Below are 21100 nucleotides of genomic sequence, written 5' to 3'. Positions count from 1 at the left end.
TGATTCCGCCCCCCATAGATAACTTACTTTGCTAAAGAACAGACTGGGTTTGTTTGTTTTTGTAGGGTGGGAAAGTTTAGGCCACATCCAATGATGCTCAGAGGTTACTCTTAGCTCTGTACTCAGGAAACCTGGTGGTACTTAGGGGATCATATGAGATACCCAGGGATCAACCTAAGTCAGCCATGAGCAAGGCAAGTGCCCTACCCACTCTACTATCTCTCCATTCCCAGAACAAAATGCTTTGAAGGCCTCAAGAGTAGTATAAAAGGTTAATGTAGATAGGACACTTGATAGTTTTAAGAGTAACATCAGGCCAAGATATACATATACTTCTCTAAGTATAAATGGTAATTATCAATACATTAAACATGACTGATCAAAAAAGTAACTAGTACTGAAATTCGCACTTTCATCTTCCTAGCAATTAAGTTTTAAAGTTATATAACTTTTTATTTCTACTATTACGTGTTGGATTGTTTCCAGTCTCCTCTTTGATCACCATACCCTTTAGAAAACACAATATGGTTTAACATACGTACATGCTACTTACCAAGTGCTCTTGCTACTGCCAGAAAAGGAATCTGATCAATAACTGTACTTCTTCTAACAGGGCCATTGTGAGTTAGCCGAGGTCGTTTCCAAACTACACGATTCACTCCAGACTTGTTCATCACACTGAAAAAAAAAAAGTATTCACACAAGTACTTTAAATGACCAAAATATAACCAAGGTGGCTTGATTGTTAAGTAGTACAAAAGGATTACATTATCACAAAACAATTACTTTACTTTAGATACAACAATGTAAAAGCCAAAGTCCTATTCAGAGAGGAAAGACAAAACAGGAAGCAGTAAGGGAGGAGAACCTGGACACAACTGGCATTAGCCTCAAAGAATAGAATGGAAATAATTAGGGGAAAAAAAAGACAGCTATATCACATGAACACACACACACACACACACACACACACACACACGTCTAGTGGAAGGAGAGTTATAAAATGAAAGATTCAAGAGGCAAAAGGAATTGAAAATAAAGGAAAAGTCATGCAGTCTGGCAGCCAGGGTTCAACACCCAGCATGGCATGGTCCCCTGGACATCAGCCAAACACTTCTGGTTTATGGTCCAACCCTTGGTCCCCAAACAAATCTCAAAAGAAGTAATATGGAGATATTTCTGCAACTAAAAGTGTGAGGCTGATTTTGGGAACAGATCAGCTGTAGAGATGTAGACTTGGGAGTTTCAGAGTAGGAAAACCCACCTAGAAATGCAGCAGAGGAGCAAAAGAAATCATGTAATTAACACACAAAGGAATCAGTATACTCTCGAGTGCCAAAAATATATGGTTAATTCTTTAAGTAAGAAAGGGAAATTATCAAAACACAAAAGAAGAATAACTTATTGCTAGCTGAATAGTGCTTTCATCATAAAAGTTAATGTATCCTGTAAAAATAAAAACAAAACATCACAGAGAGCGGAAGACAGCTCAAAGTGGCAGAGTGCATGTCTGGCATGTATGAGGTCATGGGTTCAACTACTGTGCCAGGCAATATGCAAAAAAAAAAAGATGAAGATGACCTCTTTCAACCATGTCTGGTATGACTGAAATAGGAAACTAACCTTTAGATCAGTGTTGAAATAAATTAAAATTTCTTTTGGGGGGCCTCCCAAGCAGGGCTCAGCCCAGGGATGCAGTGCTGTTCCCAGGCCACCAGTCACTTTTCCAGGGTGCCTGGGGGAACCAAGAGGTCCCCACTATCAAACTCTGGGCCTCCAAATGCCCAGTCATGTGATCCAGTCCTTTGAGCCATCTCCCTGGCTCCTAAATTTTCTTTTAACTAATCTGTCTGAATTAAAAATAACAACAAATGTTTCTCTGGGAGGCTATTAAAAGGTGGGGGGAAGAGGTAGCAAAGAATGTCAATTTGAGCTTTATGAGTTTGAGAGATTGATGCATAACACCAAAGTTGATTCTCAAGGTGCTCAGAGATATCATTAAGATCATCTAAGTCTTCACACTCTGGTCCCATGTTTATACAGAAACCCTTGATTTTAACCTGAATTTTGATCTCATCTATGGAAGGCTAGCTACATAATAAAGATATGTGAATATCTTATTAGTCTACTATGCTAACTTTAAGTAGCATCATAATATCCCCCTATACTCCTGGCAGGGCTTGGGGGATCAATACAGGGTGCTAGTGAGCTAACTTGGGCAGGTCATATAAAGGCAACTGTCCAACCCACTATTCTATTTCTCCAGATTTCGTCCCCCTAAACTTGATGAATTTAGTCATTAAACTAAACTGCCTTCAATATACAACAGACACAGACAAATAATGGTGAACACTTCCAAAGGAATACTTATACCTCAATGGCAGTCAACATTGTAAAACACCACCATCTATGTCTTTTCTATTTGTGCTCAACTTCAAAAGAACAAAGGAGATCTTAGAGATTAAAAAAAAAAGAATAAAAGTCCTAAGAGAAGCAAAATAAAGGCAAAGAGTTAATTTATAAATGAGAAAAGGCCAATCTTCCTGAGCCAAGAAAACATGAGTATGGCAGAGAGACCACTCTCAATTCCTTCCTGAAGTAGAAAAGAAACTCATGTGACAAGAATGAGGTAGTTTTGAATAGCCCTGTCTCATAAACCTTCCTGCAATAATTCAAATATCTACTTAAGTACATTAGCAACTGACCCTATGTGACCAATGACCACTGTAAAGTGTGCTTAGTGCAAACTAGTTTTAATTTTATTTAACTTTGATAGTATTTAAATTTAAATAGCAGTATGCACAAAATGAAGCAAGTGTGGAATGTTCAGGAAACATTATAAATATTGACATAGACAAATTCTAAAGTTTCTCATTTACTATCCCTTTGAGGAACAGTTTGATTTGAAGCTCTGGTTGGTTTTCGTTGTTACTATTCTTCGGGCTTCCCCAGCCAGTATTGAGGAGGCCACCTCATGGTGCGGGGTATCTATCGAGAGGCCTTGCAATGTCAAGCAAGAGCTCCAGCCCTTAGAGCGATCTCTCAAGTAAACTCTGAAAGCACCAAGTGTCATAGGCCAAGGCAAAAAAAAAAAAATCAAAAGGAGTCATTTTGTTATTTCACGCTCTCCTTCTTTGGGGGATAAGGGATGAGGGAGGCTCTTCCAAGCAGTGCTCAGAAGGGGAAGGGCCTCCAACTGGGCCAGCAGCTCAGTGCAAGGGCCCTAAGATATGGTGCTGCTCAGGCTCTGTGGTTCTGGGGATTACCTGGGCCACCCCAGGCAGTGCTCTGGGGGCCTCCAAGAGGACACGTGGCAGTGCTCGGGGGCCTTCCAGGCAACATCCAGCAGTGGTCAGGGAACAATGTGGTGCTGATGAACAAACGGGGGTCAGTTGCAGGGTAAGGCACACGCCTTAACCACTGTACTGTATCTCTCTAGCCCTTTCATGCTTTCTTCAATGCTGATCTTCAAAAAGCAAATGGGAGAGTAAGGCAGAAATCAACCATTTATTTCCAAGAATCTATGAATCATCAGAGTTACAGGATACTAACAATGTTCTCCCATACCACATTAAATTCTATTATTCTTTCCTAAACTTGTTTCCGAAAAGGATGTTTAGTTATAGTAGCTACCCAAATTGCTTGCAATACAACTTTACTGAGAATTTTCTTGACATTTAATGTTCAGTGATATTATTAGTCTTTTTGTAGGGCAAAGACAAAATAGTGGTACTGGTTAAAATAAAGTTTTAAATCCAAATATCTAAATACAAAGTGTTATAAAAGATGATGCCTTTATTGCACTCCCAGCTGCTGTCCTGTACAATTAAAAGGCAAACAAAAAGGGAACAGCCTGATATGCAGAAAGCTTACTGAGCAGCAACAGAAGGCTGAAAAAACAGAGCACTGGCCAGTTGCCTAGGGTGAAACAGAGAAAAGAGGAAATAACATAATAAAACAGTTCAATTTGTGCAAAGACACCTGCTCCCAAATGCCAAAGAGCATCTGTCCAAATTGCCCAGATAGCATTTTACCACTTAAGACAAAAAACAAATTCTAAAATTTTTCTTAAAAAAATTACAAGGAGGAATGAGAGTGATAGTACAGTGAGTAAGGTGCCTGCCTGGATGCTGCTGACCCGGGTTCAATCCCAAGCATCCCACATGGTTCTCTGATTCCTGAGTGCAGAGACAGGAATAACCCCTGACCATCACTAGGTGTAGCCCAAAAATAAAAACACCAAACAAAAATTAAAAGGAACTAAAACTTAAATTCCTAGAAAGAAAACAGTAAAAAAAATAAAAAGGGGGGTGGGTGGGGGGTGGGAAGGGCAGGAATTGAACCCAGGGCCTCACACATGCAAGATAAATGCTCTACCACTGCCTCCCCGGTCCCCAACCGGGGAGTTGTGTTTGTTGGTGGTGTTTTGTGTTTGCACTGAGCAATGGGCAATACTCAGGGATTACTCCTGGCTCTGCACTCAGGAATCACTCTTGGCGGTGCATAGACCATATGGAATGGCAGGAATCACACCTGGGTTGACTGCATGCAAGGAAGTACCTTACCCACTGTACTATCTCTTGGGCCCCCCAGTTAAAAAAAAAAAAAGATTAATAATATAAGTTAAGAGCGATAATATAGCGGATAGGGCACTTGACCATGCAAGCAGCTGACCTTGGGTCAACCCTCAGCATACCAGATGATGTCCCAAACACTGCCAAGAGTGGTCCCTGAGAACAGAGCCAGGAGTAGGCCCTGAGCATAGCTGGGTCTGGCCCCAAACCAAGCAAAAATCTCTTTTAATAGGGGCAGGAGCCCCTATTTAATAGTACAGTAGGTAGGGCGTTTGCCTTGCACACAGCCAACCAGGTTCAATCCCTGACATCTCATATGGTTTCCCAAGCACTGCTAGAAGTAATTCCTGAATGCAGAACCAGGAGTAACCCCTGAGCATTACTGGGTGTGACCCAAAAATGCAAAAATGCAAAAATGCAAAAAAAAAAATCTCTTATTAAATGAAAAGAGAGCTCTAAGAGCTGGAACACATGATTTGTATATGCCAGGATTCAAGATTGATCTCCAGCACAGCAGAAACCTTTAAAGCAGTATCAGGTATAGCTCCGGGGGTCTTCAAGCACACCTGCTGTGGCCTTGGTGGCATTCAAGCACTGTTGGGGTAGTGATGACCCCCAGCACCGCTATCCTGAACACCACTGTCCACATCGCCAGCTAAAGCAGACCCAAAGAGGTGGGCCAAATACAGTCAATAGTGTGGCACCCAGGCCCCTGGTGCATTGTCTTGGGAGATTGTCCCCCCCTCATGCAAGGGGGAACAATCTTAATCCCATATCTCTGGTTCCATATTGCTTAATTTTTTGTTTTTGCTACTCCTAACTTAAGTTCTGAGAAGTCGATCTCTGCAGTCTTCAGGAACTGAACCCAGGCCTCTAGAAAGCAAATTATGCTTTTATCAGCACTCAGATCTTGAACTATCTCTTCATTCAGTTCCCCGCCCCCCCCCACCCCGCCCTTTGGGGGATATTTTTTTCCTTCAGCCTACTATTTCTCTGAAAACAAACAATTCTGATTTAATAAAAAGTAGGCAAGTAATAATATCATGGTAAGACTTTAGGATGGTAAAGATTCTACTTGCCTCTGCTTTTAAAAATTAGCAACAGGATAAGTCAAAAAAAAATTTATTTATTTGCATTTTTGGGCCACATCCAGCAGTACTCAGGGCTTATTTCTGGCTCTGTGCTCAAGGATCACTCCTGGCAGGGCTCAGGGGAATCATATGGGGCACCAGAGTTTGTTCCCTTGAACACGCAAGGGAAGTGTCCTACCCACTGTTATTATCACTCCAGCCCACTATTCTTTCACTTTTGGAATCATCTTATATTCAATTGTTTTGTTTTTTGTTTTCAAGCCACACCCAGAAATTCCAAGGCTAACTTCTGGCTCTGTGCTCAGAGTCATTCTGGGCAGTACTTGGGGGTGCTGGGGAATGAACCAAGGTTGGTTGGTGTGGCAAAGCACCACACCTTACCCACGTACTATCTCTCTAGCCTCTTTTATTTTATTTTTTGGGGGTGGGTGGGGTGAGATACTGGATCATACCTGGTGGTGCACAGGACTTATTCCTGGATCTACACCCAGCGATCATTCCTGGTAGGGCTTGGAAAACCATACCAAGCACAGGCTTGGGGGCCACACCCAGAGGTTTACTCCTAGTTCTGCACTCAGGAATTATTCTTGGCAGTGCAACCATATAGATCAGGGACCAAACCAGGGTAGGTCGCATGCAAGGCAAGCACCCTACCTGCTGTACTATTGCTCCAGCCCTGCGGCCCCTATTTTTTATCAGAAAGTATTATGAAGTCAATCTCAATTCATAGTTTCCAAGTTCTCTACATATTGAAACAATACTTTGAAACAGAGGAGAAAACCAAACTTTGCAGTCTCAGAAATCAAAGGGGGGAAAAAAGACCTCTTTTCCAAAGCCAGATTCAAATAGCTCCATTCCAGAAATCTTAGAGCTACTATGTCCAGATTCAAAAGCTCATGACAGTAAGTACATTTACAAGTGTTCCAATAAATACTTTTATGCATTGTTACTCAAGACTCACTAAAAGATCATTTCACACTGGAGACATTATCAGAAATAGTCAAATCAAAATGATAATCATGAATGCACAATACTTCATATGAAGCAAACTAAAAAAATCTCTAATACTGAGAAAACAATTTCACTAAGGGGAGAAATAGGTCAATCTGATTAGTAAAGCGAAAAAGAACTAAATGAAATCAAGAGAGCAAAGACAAGTAGTACAACAATTACCTCCCACCAAGTCCTTCGATTCGTTCCCTTTCCTTGGGATGTTCTGGCTTATGATCCTGTGTGACCTCCACAGCTCTGACAAAATCATCCTTTGGGTCATCCTGAATTCCAAGAACCACTCCTGAGTCACCCACGTGAGCTACATACATCTTCATACCCCGTATGATGACCACACTGGCAGTTGTCCCTGATGTGCTGGGAAGACCTGTCATAGTCTTTGGCCACTCTGCTGTAATAAGAAATAAGATATTTTAGTCTTCCAGGTAGAAACATTAATATGGTATTAGGACACAAATAGGAACATATGCAGAACCAGCAAATTAAAATCTGAATTAGCACAGGAGAAAATAAATCATTCCCATCCCCTCCTTTTTTGTGTGTGGTGCCTGGGATTAAACCCAGGGCTTTACACATGAAAGACAAGTGCTTTACTGCTGAGCCACACCCCTGGCTCAAGAAACCTTTCTGTGTGTTGGGGGCAGGGGAAGGAGGAAAGGGAATTTGAGTCACACCCGGCTGCGCTCAGGGCCTCTTCCTGGCTTGCTAACTCAGGGATCACTGCTGGCCAGTGGTTCAGGGGACCACATAATGGGGTCCAGAGGATCAAACCCGGGATCAAACCCGGAATAGCCACATACCTTACCTACTGTACTCTCTCTCCCTGGTCCCCCAAGAAACATTCTTAGTGTTGTCATGGTCATAGCTGGTGGTTCTCAGAGGGTGATGTAATGTTAGAGATCAAAGCCTGGGCCTCAAATTGTGGCATATGCTTCAGTTCAAACACTGAATGATTAATAAACTTGCTCAAGAGCTGGAGAGAACTCAACAGCTGGAGAGAGCTCAGGCTCTTAATATAGGAGGCCCTGGTTTGATCCCTAGCACTGCATGTCTCCTGAGCCAGCAGTAACCCAAGCACCATTACAGGTGTGGCCTAAAACACCGAAAAAAGCAAGAACATAAAAACTTGCTTAACTTTATTAAAATATATTTAAGTAGCAGAAACACCATATACTTAATTACAAAATCTGTATCATTCAATTAACTCATTAAAAATTCTAGTAAAAGGGGCCAGAGAGACAAGTAGGTGCTTGCCTTGCATGTAGCTAACCTGGTTTCAATCCCTGGCACCAGACATGGATCCCTTAATACCCACCAGGAGTGATCTCTGAGCATAGAGCCAGGAGTAAGCCCTGAGCATTGTCAGGTGTGACTCCTCCCCCGCCAAAAAAAAATTAAATCTAAAATACTGATTAATGTACTGATTCAGAATTAATACATTTCTATTCTAAATCATGATGTAACTAAAATTATGACTCTGAAATATTCAGTAATATTAAGCAAACCATACCTTATAGTTCAAGACACAAGACTGAACCTGCGAATTGATACATCTTTTCAATAACATCCCACTGAAAGAATTTCAAGCAGGAGAAAAGTTCGTAGCAGTCATAAAACACGGGGAAAGAGTAATAACCACATCTGAGAAATTCCTGGAATTTTAAACTAACAAACTAGGAGAAAAATAGGAGTGCAACATTTAGACTCCAATATACACAAAGAAGAAGCCAGTAAAATAGGCAGCACACTGACTTTTCATGTTAAGAGTTCAGAAAAGCTTCAAACTCAGAGGCAGTGACAGCTTGAAAAGCTGGAGTGGATGGCAGAAGCTGATAGAATTAAAAATTGTGGGAACTTGGATCACTGCCTAAACTCTGCTGCACTCTAAAGTGAAGTAGTATAGTCCCAAAGCTACTGCTTAAATTTGTACAGGCAGAGACAGTACACACCTTGCATGCTGCTGACCCTGGTTTGATCCCAGCACAACGTATGGTCCCCCAAGCACAACCAAAAGTGATCCCTGAGCACAGCTAGTGGTGGCCCCCAAAATTCAATAAATAAAAAATGAACGAAATGTCACTCTTTTAAGCTAAGAGACACATCTGTTGATAGAGACAACTAGATCTAAAGGGAATAAAGGAGAAACAGCATAAACAAACTGGATGGGCCCCCACAGCCCCCGGGAATATCATAGCCCATAGGACTTCCCCAATCTATTCAGGTTTATCTATTTTTTTTTTAATTATTGCAGCTGTTTGTTTTTTTAGCCACATGCAGAGGTGTTCAAGGCTCAGGGCTTACTCCTGGCTCTGCACACAAGGAAGCAAGGAATGCAAGGAACACTCTTGGCAGGGCTTGGGGACCAAATGGATCAAATCTTGGTCAACCACACAAAAGACAAGCACCCTAATTTGCTGTATTGGTCTAATCCCAAATTCTTTTTCAGTGTTTTTTACATAAACCCTAAAGCGCCTCTCCCTCCCATATCACCCCCCAAAAGAAAACCATCCTACAGAGTGCCCGGTTATTAATCACAGCTGCCTGCAGTTCAAACACAATCCTAAGGGGTGGAGAGATAAGATAGTACGGTAAGGCCTTGCATATGGCTGACCCAGGTTTGATGCCCAGCACCCCATATGATGCTTCAAGTTTGCCAGGAGCAATCCCTGAGCACAAAGTGAGAAGTCAGCCTGTACAGAGCAAGTGTGCCTCCCCACAAAAACAAACAAACAAACAAAAAGGAATGCTGAGGGAAACCAGAACAGTCACTAATATTGAAGTTTAAAATATGCACATATACACACACACACGTAACATGGTTTAAAACCACCTACAACAGTGTCAGACACATAGTAAGTGCTCAAAAATTTTACCTTTGGGGTCAGAAGACAGTTCCTTTGAGCTGGAGCACATGCTGAAGGCAGGATGACCCTAACACCCCCCCTACCCCTGCCTGGTGACCCCCAGCACTGTCCAAAACAAGCAGTACTGGGCTTAAGCACTGAACCACGTAGATGTCTACAACACCAGACCAAGTATCACCAGAGATCCTTAGACCCCTGAGCAGCATTAGGGAGGTCCCCACCCACACCAATAAATAACTAACTATAGAATTTTATTATGATAGTAAGGATGGTGGTAAGGCTTGGGGGTGAGGGATAATAGAAATATGATATGCAATGTTCTCTTAATGAAATGTGGTTTGTTTGAAGTATGTGGTTACGTTCTATAGTCTTTTTCTCAATTTGGTTAGAGATCTCACTTGCCATTTTCTCCTCCCTCTGTTGATAATATAGCAATGCCCAGGAGGTTGAACTCATGAAGTGCTCACACAATTGGCTGTGGTCGCACCCAGAATCAAACATTAGGGTTGCAGTGTTTGTACTCTCAGACACGGTGTTTGCCAGACGTTGTGAATCTTAGCAGTACTGCTCACACAGTCTGGTTGTAGCGCACATCAGGGTGGACACCATTTAGCGTTGCAGTGCTTGCACACCCTTGGCTGCAGTCTGGCTGGGAAGCTGCTTCAGCTCTTGAGGTAGCCACACACAGAGCTGCCAAGATTGCATTTAGTGCATGCAGTAGCACTAGAACTTGAACTCAGTCTCATGCATACAGGACAAGTACGTTTAGCCAGTGAACCATTTCCTGAGCCCCAGATCTCATTTCTAAAAGAACAATCTAGAGAGAAAGAGAAAGGGAAAGAGAGAGCAGGTGTGTGTGTGTACATGCACTTATTTGGGGGCCATATCCAGCAGGGCTCAGGGGTTATTCCTGGTAGCACTGGAAATTAAAATGGGCTCCTGTAGATAAAACATATGTTTCAGGCGTCAGAGCAATAGTATAGCAGGTGAGGTGCTTGCCCTGCAGGTAGCTAACCCATGTTCAATCCCTGGCATCCCATATGGTTGCCCAAGTGATTCCTGAGTACAGACCTAGGAGTAACTGCTGACAAGAAGCTAGGATCGACTATTTTCTATAGCTAAAAGAAATAAAAATCCACAGTAGATGTAAATGAGTTAAACTCCCAGAAAGGGTTCTTAGCATGTTCAGAAAACAAAATCTATCAACACTATGTAATTTAGCTATTTGCAAAAAGATCCACATAAAGCAAAACAGAAGAGTTAAAAATAAAAGACTTCAAAGATAAATTATTATTATTTAAATTACATTTTTGGTCTAAAGCACTAATATATTCAGAGATATTCTGCAATGACCTAAAAATACTAATAATCCATGCTTTCCCTACTCATCTGAAATGTCACCTTCATTATCATAAGCTGCATTTTGCCTCAGATCTATTTTGGGGCCCATCATACAGAGAATTCTTGTGGAATTCTAATGCTGAAACATCATATAAAGAGTTGGAAAGTACATGGAAAGAAACTGATGAGGGAAGCATTTGGAGCAGGGTAGAATAATATTCTTTTAATTTAAACGTTAAAAAAAAACGACTGAGCACCTCTGGGCTCAAGTAGCATGGTATCACTGAACTAAGTACAAAACCATCAGTGCCAAGCAGCCGTGCTGAGTATCACCAGGAGTGGCCCTAGGTCCTCAGATGTCACAACAGTGTATGTGATCTCTGCCAGAGAGTCAGAGATCTATTTGTGTGAGCATCACGACTAAAATTGCTTGCAATTCCTGGCACCACAATTAAAAATGGATGAGCAACCTGAATGTGCAAATGAGTACAACTCCAGGTGAGCACATGCCCCCCGACTCCCAGAGAGCACTATGTCAAAGTGTGAGCACCATAGTCAACTTTGTGAAAGCCCTGGTCATCACAACTCTGTCAACAGAAAGGAAGCAGTGAAAAAATAACAATTTAAAAAGAAAAGAATGGAATTATTCTACATGAAAAGAACACAAAACCTTGAGTGAGGCGTTATAGATACATCAAGACATGAAAGGGGAGAGAAAGAAAGGTCAGAATAATAAAGTCATGTAATGACAAGTCAATACCAGCACACAAAAGACTACTTTAGATATGGTTACTTTTTGAGTCAACCCTAATTACCAAATACCATAATTCAAGAAACAGTGAAAATAAGAAAATGATAGGAGAAATCAGTCCGGATGGGAGATGTGTGCTGAAAGTAGATAATGGACCAAACATGATGACCTCTCAGTGTCTGCGTTGCAAGCCATAAATGCCCAAAAGCAGAGAGAGATTATGGGGAATATTGTCTGCTATGGAGGCAGGGGGAGGGTGAGAAAGGAGGGGGGGTATACCGGGGATATTGGTGGTGGGGAATGTGCACTGGTGGAGGGATGGGTGTTTGATCATTGTGTGATTGTAACCCAAACATGAAAGCTTGTAACTATCTCATAGTGATTCAATAAAATTAAGAAAGGAAGGAAGGAAGGAAGGAAGGAAGGAAGGAAGAAAGAAAGAAAGAAAGAAAGAAAGAAAGAAAGAAAGAAAGAAAGAAAGAAAGAAAGAAAGAAAGAAAGAAAGAAAGAAAGAAAGAAAGAAAAGAAAGAGTGAAAAAGGAAAGAAATGAGGACCCAAGTACAGGGTGTAAAGTCCTGCATGCTGCTAGCCCCAGTTAAATTCCCAACACTGCACATGGTTCACAGAACCCTGCCAGAAGTGATCCCTGAGCACAAAGCCAGGTAAGTCCTAAGCACCACCAGGTGTGGCTCCAACACAACTCTCCCCTCCACCCCAAGAAAGGGGAAAAAATAAAATGAAGAAATGGGATAGTCTTTTATCTGGTTAAGCAGATTTTCTCTAATTTTTTGGAGGGGAGTGGCCTACATCCAGCAATGCTCAGCGTTTACTCCTGGCTCTGTGCTCAGGGAACCATAATGGATGCCAGGGAGGCAATCCAGGTTGGTTGAGTGTGAGGCAAACACCCCACTTGTCATACTATTACTCCAGCTCTGGTAAAGTTGATTTTTCAACCAAAATGGCAATAAAAGACAAAAATAGATATTATACATTATCAATATAATATATGGAACTTAACACCAGGCTGTTTTCACTCCGGGCAGGGGGCAGCGGGTGAGAACCCTCCGACCTTCACTACCCAACCGCCACCGCGCTCCAGGCCGCTTTCCGGATGCTCCGGCCGAGCCTCACATATGAATGAATTCCCGGAGAACCCGACTCCCCCCCCTCTCCCCCTCCCTCCCTCCCTCCCTCCCTCCCTCCCTCCCTCCCTTCTCTCTCTCTCTTTCTCTCTCCTCTCTCTCTCTCTCTCTCTCTCTCTCTCTCTCTCTCTCTCTCTCTCTCCCTCCCTCTCTCTCTCTCTCTCTCTCGGCAAGCTACCCATGCCGTATTCAGAAACACACACACACACACACACACACACACACACACACGCCCCTCTCTCTCGGCAAGCTACCCATGGCGTATTCGATATGCCAAAACAGTTACAATAGGTCACATTCCCCTGACCCTGAAAGAGCCTCTAATTGTTGGGAAAGACGAGTAAGAAGCTGCTAAAATCTCAGGGCTGGGAGGAATAGAGACGTTACTGGTGCCCGTTTGAGTAAATCGACTAACAAGAGATGACAGTGATACACTGATATACTGATACATTATCAAGAGGTTAAGTCATCAAGAAGATGTAATGATCAACAATACACACCCAAAAGAAGTACCCAAATATATGAAACAATTGACAGAACTCAAAGGATTCACTGACAGCAAGCAGAAAATTATAAGAAATCTCAACATATGAGACACAAAAGAAGTCTTAATAAATACATGAAGTGGGACTGGAGCAATAGCACAGCAGGTAGGGCGTTTGCCTTGCACGCGGCCGACCCGGGTTCTAATCCCAGCATCCCATATGGTACCCTGAGCACTGCCAGGGGTAATTCCTGAGTGCAGAACCAGGAGTAACCCCTGAGCATCACTGGGTGTGACCCAAAAAGAAAATAAATAAATACATAAATAAATATGTGAAGAATGAAATCATTTCAAGCACCTTCTCTAATCACAATGGTACAAGACTAAATATCAACATTATGCAACTTGAGTGAGGATGTGGCTCAAATGGTTAGAGTAACATGCCTTGTACATTTAGAGGGCTTGGGTCTGAGCCAGGTACTACAAAGCTCCCCAACATTCCCAGATGTACACCAGGTTCAAGAACCACTGGGATCTGGGACTACAGAAGCAATACAGTGAGTAAGGCACTTACTAGTCTTGCATGCAGCCAACCTACATCAATCTCTGGCACTAAATATAGTCTCCTGAATATGGCCTGGAGTGATATCTAAGCTTAGTGCCAGTAGTCCCTACGCACCAATGCATTTGGACCCCAAACCAAGAAAGAAAGAGAGACAGACACAGAGATAGAAAGGGAAGGAGGGAGAGAGGGAAGGAGGGAGAGAGAGGGAGGAAAGGAGCAGAGGAGAGGGAAAGAGAGTGACCGACTGACCAACCAACTAACCAACTACTGGGATCACTACCAGGAGTGATACCCTCACCCCAAACAAAAAATAAAACGGGGGGAATGAATATTCAGAGACCAAACAACATGCTTCTGAACAATACTTGAATCACCAAAGAAATCAAACAAGCAAATCTACCTGGAGAATATGGAAAACAGAGATACAAACTCTAAATCCTAAGAGATACCAGCAAAAGTAGTGTTAAGAGGAAGCTCACTGCAATACCAGCCCATATCAATAAGCAAAACTCAAGCCATCTAATCTAATAACTCAAGAAACTAAAAAAGGAGGAATATAACAAGTCAGCATGAAGAAAATAATAAAAATAGAAGTCAAATAGGCAATATATTATAGAAACGCAAAAAAAAAATAAATAAATAAGGGGCTACGATGAACATCAAGACAAACTGGAAAAACTTCCAAAAATGAAATAGGAAGAAATAGCTTGAACTGACCAATTACAAATATAGAAATCAAAATAGTAATCAAAAGTTGCCTTACACATATAAGGACTGGATTCCAGGACTGCCCCTCCCAAAGAAGGTACCAAGTCTCCCTAGTAATAAATACCCACAATCCACATGGTTTCACTAGTGAATTCTACAGAACATTCACAGAACTATGCTGCACAGGCTCTTCCAGGAGAGAAGGTAAACTCTCAAATACATTATTTCTATAGTTTATTAATTTTTATCTTTATTCATTTGGGGGTATGGGGCCACACCTGGAACGATAAAATTTTAAATATTTTGCTATGTCTCTAATCTCCTTTAACCTGAAGAACTTTTTTGTTGTTTTGGGCCACTCTCAGTTATGCTCCGGGCTTACTCCTGGCACCATGCTCAGAGATCACTTTTGGCAGGAATCCCGGAACCATATGCTATATTGGAGACTGAACAAGAGTTGACTGCATGCACAGCAAGCACCTTACCCCCTGTACTCTATCTCCAACTGCAGGATAATCTGTCAGTTTGTATTTTGGGCTACACCCAGCAGTGCTGGTAACTACTTCCTGCTTGCTGATGTATGTTCCCAGGGTTTTCACATATAAAGTATATGTATTAGTCCTTTGAGTGATTTCTCAGTTCTTAGTGGTTTCTTAATGCTTCTAAATCATTTCAATGTCTCTCAATTTCGTTACGCTTTACATGTACTCTTGTTTGTACTCAGATTATGCATTTTTGCAGGAAAACTATGCAAGTGTTAAACATTATCTCACTGTAGGCAGTAAACAATTTGAATTTGTCCTATAAAAAGTGATACCTGGAGCTGTAGCTGCAGTTATAGCAGGTATGGCATTTGCCTTGGATGCAACCAACCTGGTTTGATCCTCAGCATCCCATATGGTCCTCCAAGCACTGCCAGGAGTAATTCCTGAGTGCAGACCCAGTAATTCATGAGCATTGCCGGGTGTGGACCCCATCCCCCTCCCCACAAACAAATGTGCAGCAGGTAAGGTGTTTGTCTTGCACACGGTCAACCCAAGTTTATCTCCCTGTACCACTTATGGTGCCCTGAGCCCACCATAAGTGAGCATTGAACTCTGAGCACAGGACCAGAAGAAAACCAAAACCAAAATAATATATTAAATTACAATTTTAATTTTAATAAATTAAAAAGTAATGCCTTTTTAATTTATGGTAGACACCAACTCATCAGGAGTTGGTAGACACCTGATGAGTTGGTGTCTACCAAATTTTTTCACTACAAAAGGAAATTTTCTTTCTGTTATTAGCATTTTGTAGGGAAATGAAACAGTGAAATATCTCTTGTGGTGTGAATGGTGATCCTGTGCCCCAATAAAACATATGCTTGCCCAGATTCTGTGAATGTGAACTAAACTGGGAAAAGGGTCTTTGCAGGTTAAAGATTTTAAGAGATTGGAGCTGGAGCAATAGCACAGCGGGTAGGGCATTTGCCTTGCACGCAGCCGACACAAGTTCGATTCCCAGCATCCCGTATGGTCCCCTGAGCACCACCAGGAGTAATTCCTGAGTGCATGAGCGAGGAGTAACCTCTATGCAAAGCCGGGTGTGACCCAAAAAAAATAAAAATAAACAAAGATTTTAAGAGACTGTCCTGGATTAGAATGGGCCTAAATTCAAAGACTAGTATACTTAGGAAAGGAGAGAAGCCAGAGAAGAGGTAACAGAAAGATAGTAGAGATTACATTAAAGCATCTATAAGGCAAGAAACACAACAACACAACAAAACACAACAACAAGAAGCCAACAACTGTTAAGAACACCCCCCACCCCAAACTTGGAGAAAGCATGGAAGCTTCCTTTGAGACTCCAAAATGAACCTAAAGCTGCTGAGCCTTCATTTCAAAACTGGTCTCCAGGACCAAGAGAGAAAAAATGTCTTGTTTTGTCACCCAATTTTTGCTAATCTACCGTAACGACCCTGCAAAAACTAGTGAAACTCTAGTCTTTAAGCTTTCCCCTACTAGCATTCATTGATATGTCTTGGCTAAATCAACTATTATCAGAGTTACCAATGACATTTTCTACTTCTATCACTCCTTATATACTGGTGAATACTTTTATGTAAGGAAAAGCTTTAAATCAACGGTATTATGCATGAAACCTTATCATTGACAGTACTGTAAAACTGTAAATAATGGCAAATAAAATAAAATTTTTTAAAAAAAAAGATTGAAAAAAAATTTTTAAATCAACTCTATTTTTTTGTTTTTAGACCACACCCAGCAATGCTCAGGGGTTACTCCTAGCTCTACTCGCAGGAATCAGTCCTGGCAGTAGCCAGGGACCACAGGGATTCCAGGAATAGGACACAGGTTGAGCACATGAAAGGCAAGTGCCATACCAGCTGTACTATCTCCCCGCCCTTTAAAATCAACTGTAATAGTCAAAAGTTGTAGACAACCCAAAAGTCCATCAATAGATGAATAAACATTGATTGTAGTCTTATACAATGGAATACTATTTGGTAATAAAAAGAAATGCCTATCAAGACAATTGTGCTCAATAAAAGAAATATTATATATTATATGATTCCATTTATACAAATTTGAGAAAAAGCAAAATAGTATGTAAGGTCAGACAACAGTGGGTGCTTGGGAATAAAGACTGGGGAAGATGGGAGAATAATTACAAATGCACGCAAAAGTAGGTTTAGAAGAGAAAGATATCTTAAAGTATTATGGTTTGACAAATATGTATATGTACATTATCTACACACATGTATATCATGTGTATTGTACACTTATATCACTGTCACTGTCATCCCGTTGTTCTTCGATTTGTTTGAACGGGCACCAGTAACGTCTCTCAATGTGAGACTTATTGTTAGTTTTTGACATATCCAATACAACATGGGTAGCTTGCCAGGCTCTGCCATGCGGGCTCGATGCTCTCAGTAGTTTGCCGGGCTCTCCAAGAGGGGCGGAAGAATTGAACACGGGTTGGCTGCATGAAAGGCGAATGCCCTACCGCTGTGCTATCGCTCCAGCCCGTACACTTATATATAGATATATATTAAAATAGCCATCTAATCACAGAACATATACCTAACATTTATTGTACCATTTAATTATACCTTACTAAGACTTTCTGGGGGCAGGGGTACCACACTCAACAGTGCTCAGGGGCTACTCCTCGCTTTCTGCCTGGAAATGGCTCCTAGAAACCATGCAATACCAGGAACTGAATGGGAACCTCTTGCATGTAACACATGCCCTCTGCCTCTTGTGTTTTTTTTATTGACTCCAATGAAACTTTTATAAAAAGTAAATGAGGGGCTGGAGCAATGGCAAAGTGGGTAGGGCATTTGCCTTGCATGCGCCGACCCAGGTTTGATTCCCAGCATCCCATAGGGTCCCCTGAGTACCGTCAGGGGTAATTCCTGAGTGCAAAGCCAGGAGTAGCCCCTGTGCATCGCCAGGTGTGACCCAAAAAGAAAAAAAAAAAGTAAATGAGAAGCTGAGAATATGCTCAAAAGGAATGGCAAATGCCTGGCATATGTGAGGACCTGAGTTCCATCTTTGGTATCTATCACCTCACTCCTGCAGCACTGCTGGATGTGGGCCCTTTAGAAAGCTTTGTGAAAATCAAACTGTACACCTTCCATATGGCTCAAAAAAACCCAAATGATGAAAGAAATTTATTACTAAAAATATGTTAAGTATAGCCTTTTTCATCACTAAGAAAATAGGCCTGCTAAAAACTGGAAGTTATTTGTAAAATGTATAATAAAGGATAAATATCCAAAATACAAGGACGAAGAATCTGACATGGTAGAGTACATACATGCCTTGCACGCTTAAAACCTGGGTTCAATCACCATCAGTGTGTGAGTGTGGGGGGGGGGCGGGGAATACAGAATTCAACTGTAAAACAGCAAGAAACTACCTCACATTTTCAGAGGTACTGTGATTTATCATACTATTAGTATTTTCACGTATTCAATCCCAACACTACAGCCACTGCCAAAGAACCCACTTCTCTCCACTAATGTCCCAAGGACCTCTCCCATCCACCTCCCTCTATCTTTCTCAACCCCAAAGTAAGCTCAATTTGATAGACCAACACTCAAGTTCTGTTGCCTTTGGCCAGTTGTGACTCTCTAACTCCTTTACTCCTTTCTTTCTTTCTTTTTTTTTTTTTTTTTTTGCTTTTTGGGTCACACCCAGCGACGCTCAGGGGTCACTCCTGGCTCTACACTCAGGAATTACCCCTGGCCGTGCTCAGGGGACCCTATGGGATGCTGGGAATCGAACCTGGGTCGGCTGCATGCAAGGCAAACGCCCTACCGGCTCTGCTATCACTCCAGCCCCTCCTTTCTTTTTTAATGGATATAACCATAACGTTTTATGGGGTTTTTTTGAGTCAGAAATTTTAATTTAATTTCCCAGTGCTTGAGTTTCCTTCCTGTTTCTGATTAATTTTCATTTTCAAAGCATCATCTGAGAGGATAGTTGATATGAGTTATATCTTCCTGACTATACGAAATATGTTTTATGATCCAACATGAGTTCTTAGAAAGTGTTCCATGTGCACTGGAGAAGAATGTGTACTCAATTTTTGGGGACGGGAGGCCTTCTATATGTCTATTAGGCCCATCTCTTCCATATTTCCCTTAAAGGCAGTTTCCCTGTTTTTTGCCTAGCTTATCTATTTAGCAGTGACAGAGGACTGTTAAAAGTCTACTAATATTGTATGGCAGACAATAATTAATGACTTTAACATTAACATGACGAAGGTTGGGGATGTAGTCCAGTGCATATGTCTTACAGGTGTGAGACCTGGTTCAATCCCCAGCACCACTACCATCCACAATACAAACAACAAAAGAATAGGTGAAAACTCAAAGGGACAGAGTAAATATTTTTGACTCTGCAAGACATATGGTGCCTCTGACAAGTACTCTGCTGTTGCAGCACACAAACTGTCACAACCAATATATAACAGAAGACTACAGTGGCGCACAATAAAATTTTATTTACAAAATAGGTGGCTGCTCAATTTGGCCCACACTGATCTCATTTAATTTGCCAAACCCCGATCTAGAGCAGCGGTTCCCAAAGGTGATATCACCCACGGGAACAAGCGGGGGAGGGTGCCGAGGGGGGGGGGGCGGGAGGGGGTATTCACTGAAATAATCTGAGACAGGGAGTGGTGGGAAGTAGTAACCTAGGATGCAAGTTTGTTCTCTTAAAAACCAGTTAAAGAGGGCTGGAGTGATAGCACAGCGGGTAGGGTGCTTGCCTTGCACGCGGCCGACCCGGGTTCGATCTCCAGCATCCCATATGGTCCCCTGAGCACCGCCAGGGGTAATTCCTGAGTGCAGAGCCAGGAGTGACCCCTGTGCATCGCTGGGTGTGACCCAAAAAGAAAAAAAAAAACAGTTAAAGAGGGGCTGGAGTGATAGCAGAGCGGGTAGGGCATTTGCCTTGCATGCGGCAGACCCGGGTTCGATTCCCAGCATCCCATAGGGTCCCCTGAGCACGGCCAGGGGTAATTCCTGAGTGAAGAGCCAGGAGTGACCCCTGAGCATCGCTGGGTGTGACCCAAAAAGAAAAAAAAAAAAAAAAAAAAAAAAAACCCAGTTAAAGAAGGCACTGAGTATTTTTCCCTCCTGGGTGGTGGTGTCAAATAAATGTGGGAATCTTGATCTAGAGAAACCCTCAGATGTGAAGAAAAAAGGGACAAGTACTGGATGGATCCCAATATGCTACTCTGAAACAGCTAAAAATATTAAATACCAAGGGTACAACGAAAGAACACTACATTGGCATATTTATACTATTTACAAGTGAAAATGAACTAGAGCTACATGTATCAACAATTTCTGAACACAATAATATATGCAAAAAAAAAAAATCAAGTCCCAGGGAAATATATAGAAAATATTAAAAAACATGCACGGGCCAAGGGTGTGACTCAATATAAAGCACATTGTAAGCATGGGATCTGGGTTCAAACCCTGGCACCAAAAAATAAAATAAAAACAGATGCATGCATAATAATTATTGTTTATAGAAACAGGCTGACAATAAAATTAAAAAGTAATGCGTGGGAATGAATTACCAAATTTAGAACAGCAAAAATAATGTGGTATAAATGTTAAGAGCACTTCAACTACATTGGTATATTTTTTGGTCTGGCTTTTTATTATATTACTCTTTATACTGTTTTCTTTGTGTTTCTGAAATATCTTAATTTAAACACAGAAAACTAGTTAAATAAGGTAGGTGACCATTACAAATTATTAAAATATTTCCCGTTTTTTTGTTTGTTTTGGGGGAATTTTGGGCCACATCCGCTCAGGGATTACTCCTTGTTCTGCATTCAGGGATTATTCCTGGTGATGCTTGGGGAACCACATGGAATGAAAGGGATAGAACTTGAGGTTGGTGTCATGCAAAGCAAATGCCTACCTGCTGTACTACTTACTGCTCAGGTCCCTCAATTTTATCTCTTCTATGCTAACAGAATATCTGATACTGATCAAAAGGTTTTTAAAAAATAGAAAAAAAAAGGTTCTTTCAGA

The 21100-nt window shown here is 41.6% G+C and overlaps 1 protein-coding gene across 1 annotated transcript in view; it reads right to left on the bottom strand.

Moving 5' to 3' along the window:
* Nucleotides 1-21100, bottom strand: part of PPM1D (protein phosphatase, Mg2+/Mn2+ dependent 1D) — a 47048-nt gene that overhangs the window by 17614 nt on the left and 8334 nt on the right. Inside the window, exons 2-3 of the mRNA XM_004608601.2 lie at nucleotides 6839-7067; nucleotides 554-678 (exon numbers count right to left, since the gene is read on the bottom strand). Of these exons, the coding sequence (XP_004608658.1) occupies nucleotides 554-678; nucleotides 6839-7067 (354 nt within the window). The remainder of the gene's footprint in view (nucleotides 1-553; nucleotides 679-6838; nucleotides 7068-21100) is intronic.

Source organism: Sorex araneus, chromosome 3 (assembly GCF_027595985.1).
Source record: "Sorex araneus isolate mSorAra2 chromosome 3, mSorAra2.pri, whole genome shotgun sequence".
NCBI classification, from domain to species: domain Eukaryota; kingdom Metazoa; phylum Chordata; class Mammalia; order Eulipotyphla; family Soricidae; genus Sorex; species Sorex araneus.
The sequence above is the reverse complement of the archived record's forward strand: the minus strand, read 5'-3'. Positions and strand labels throughout refer to the sequence as shown.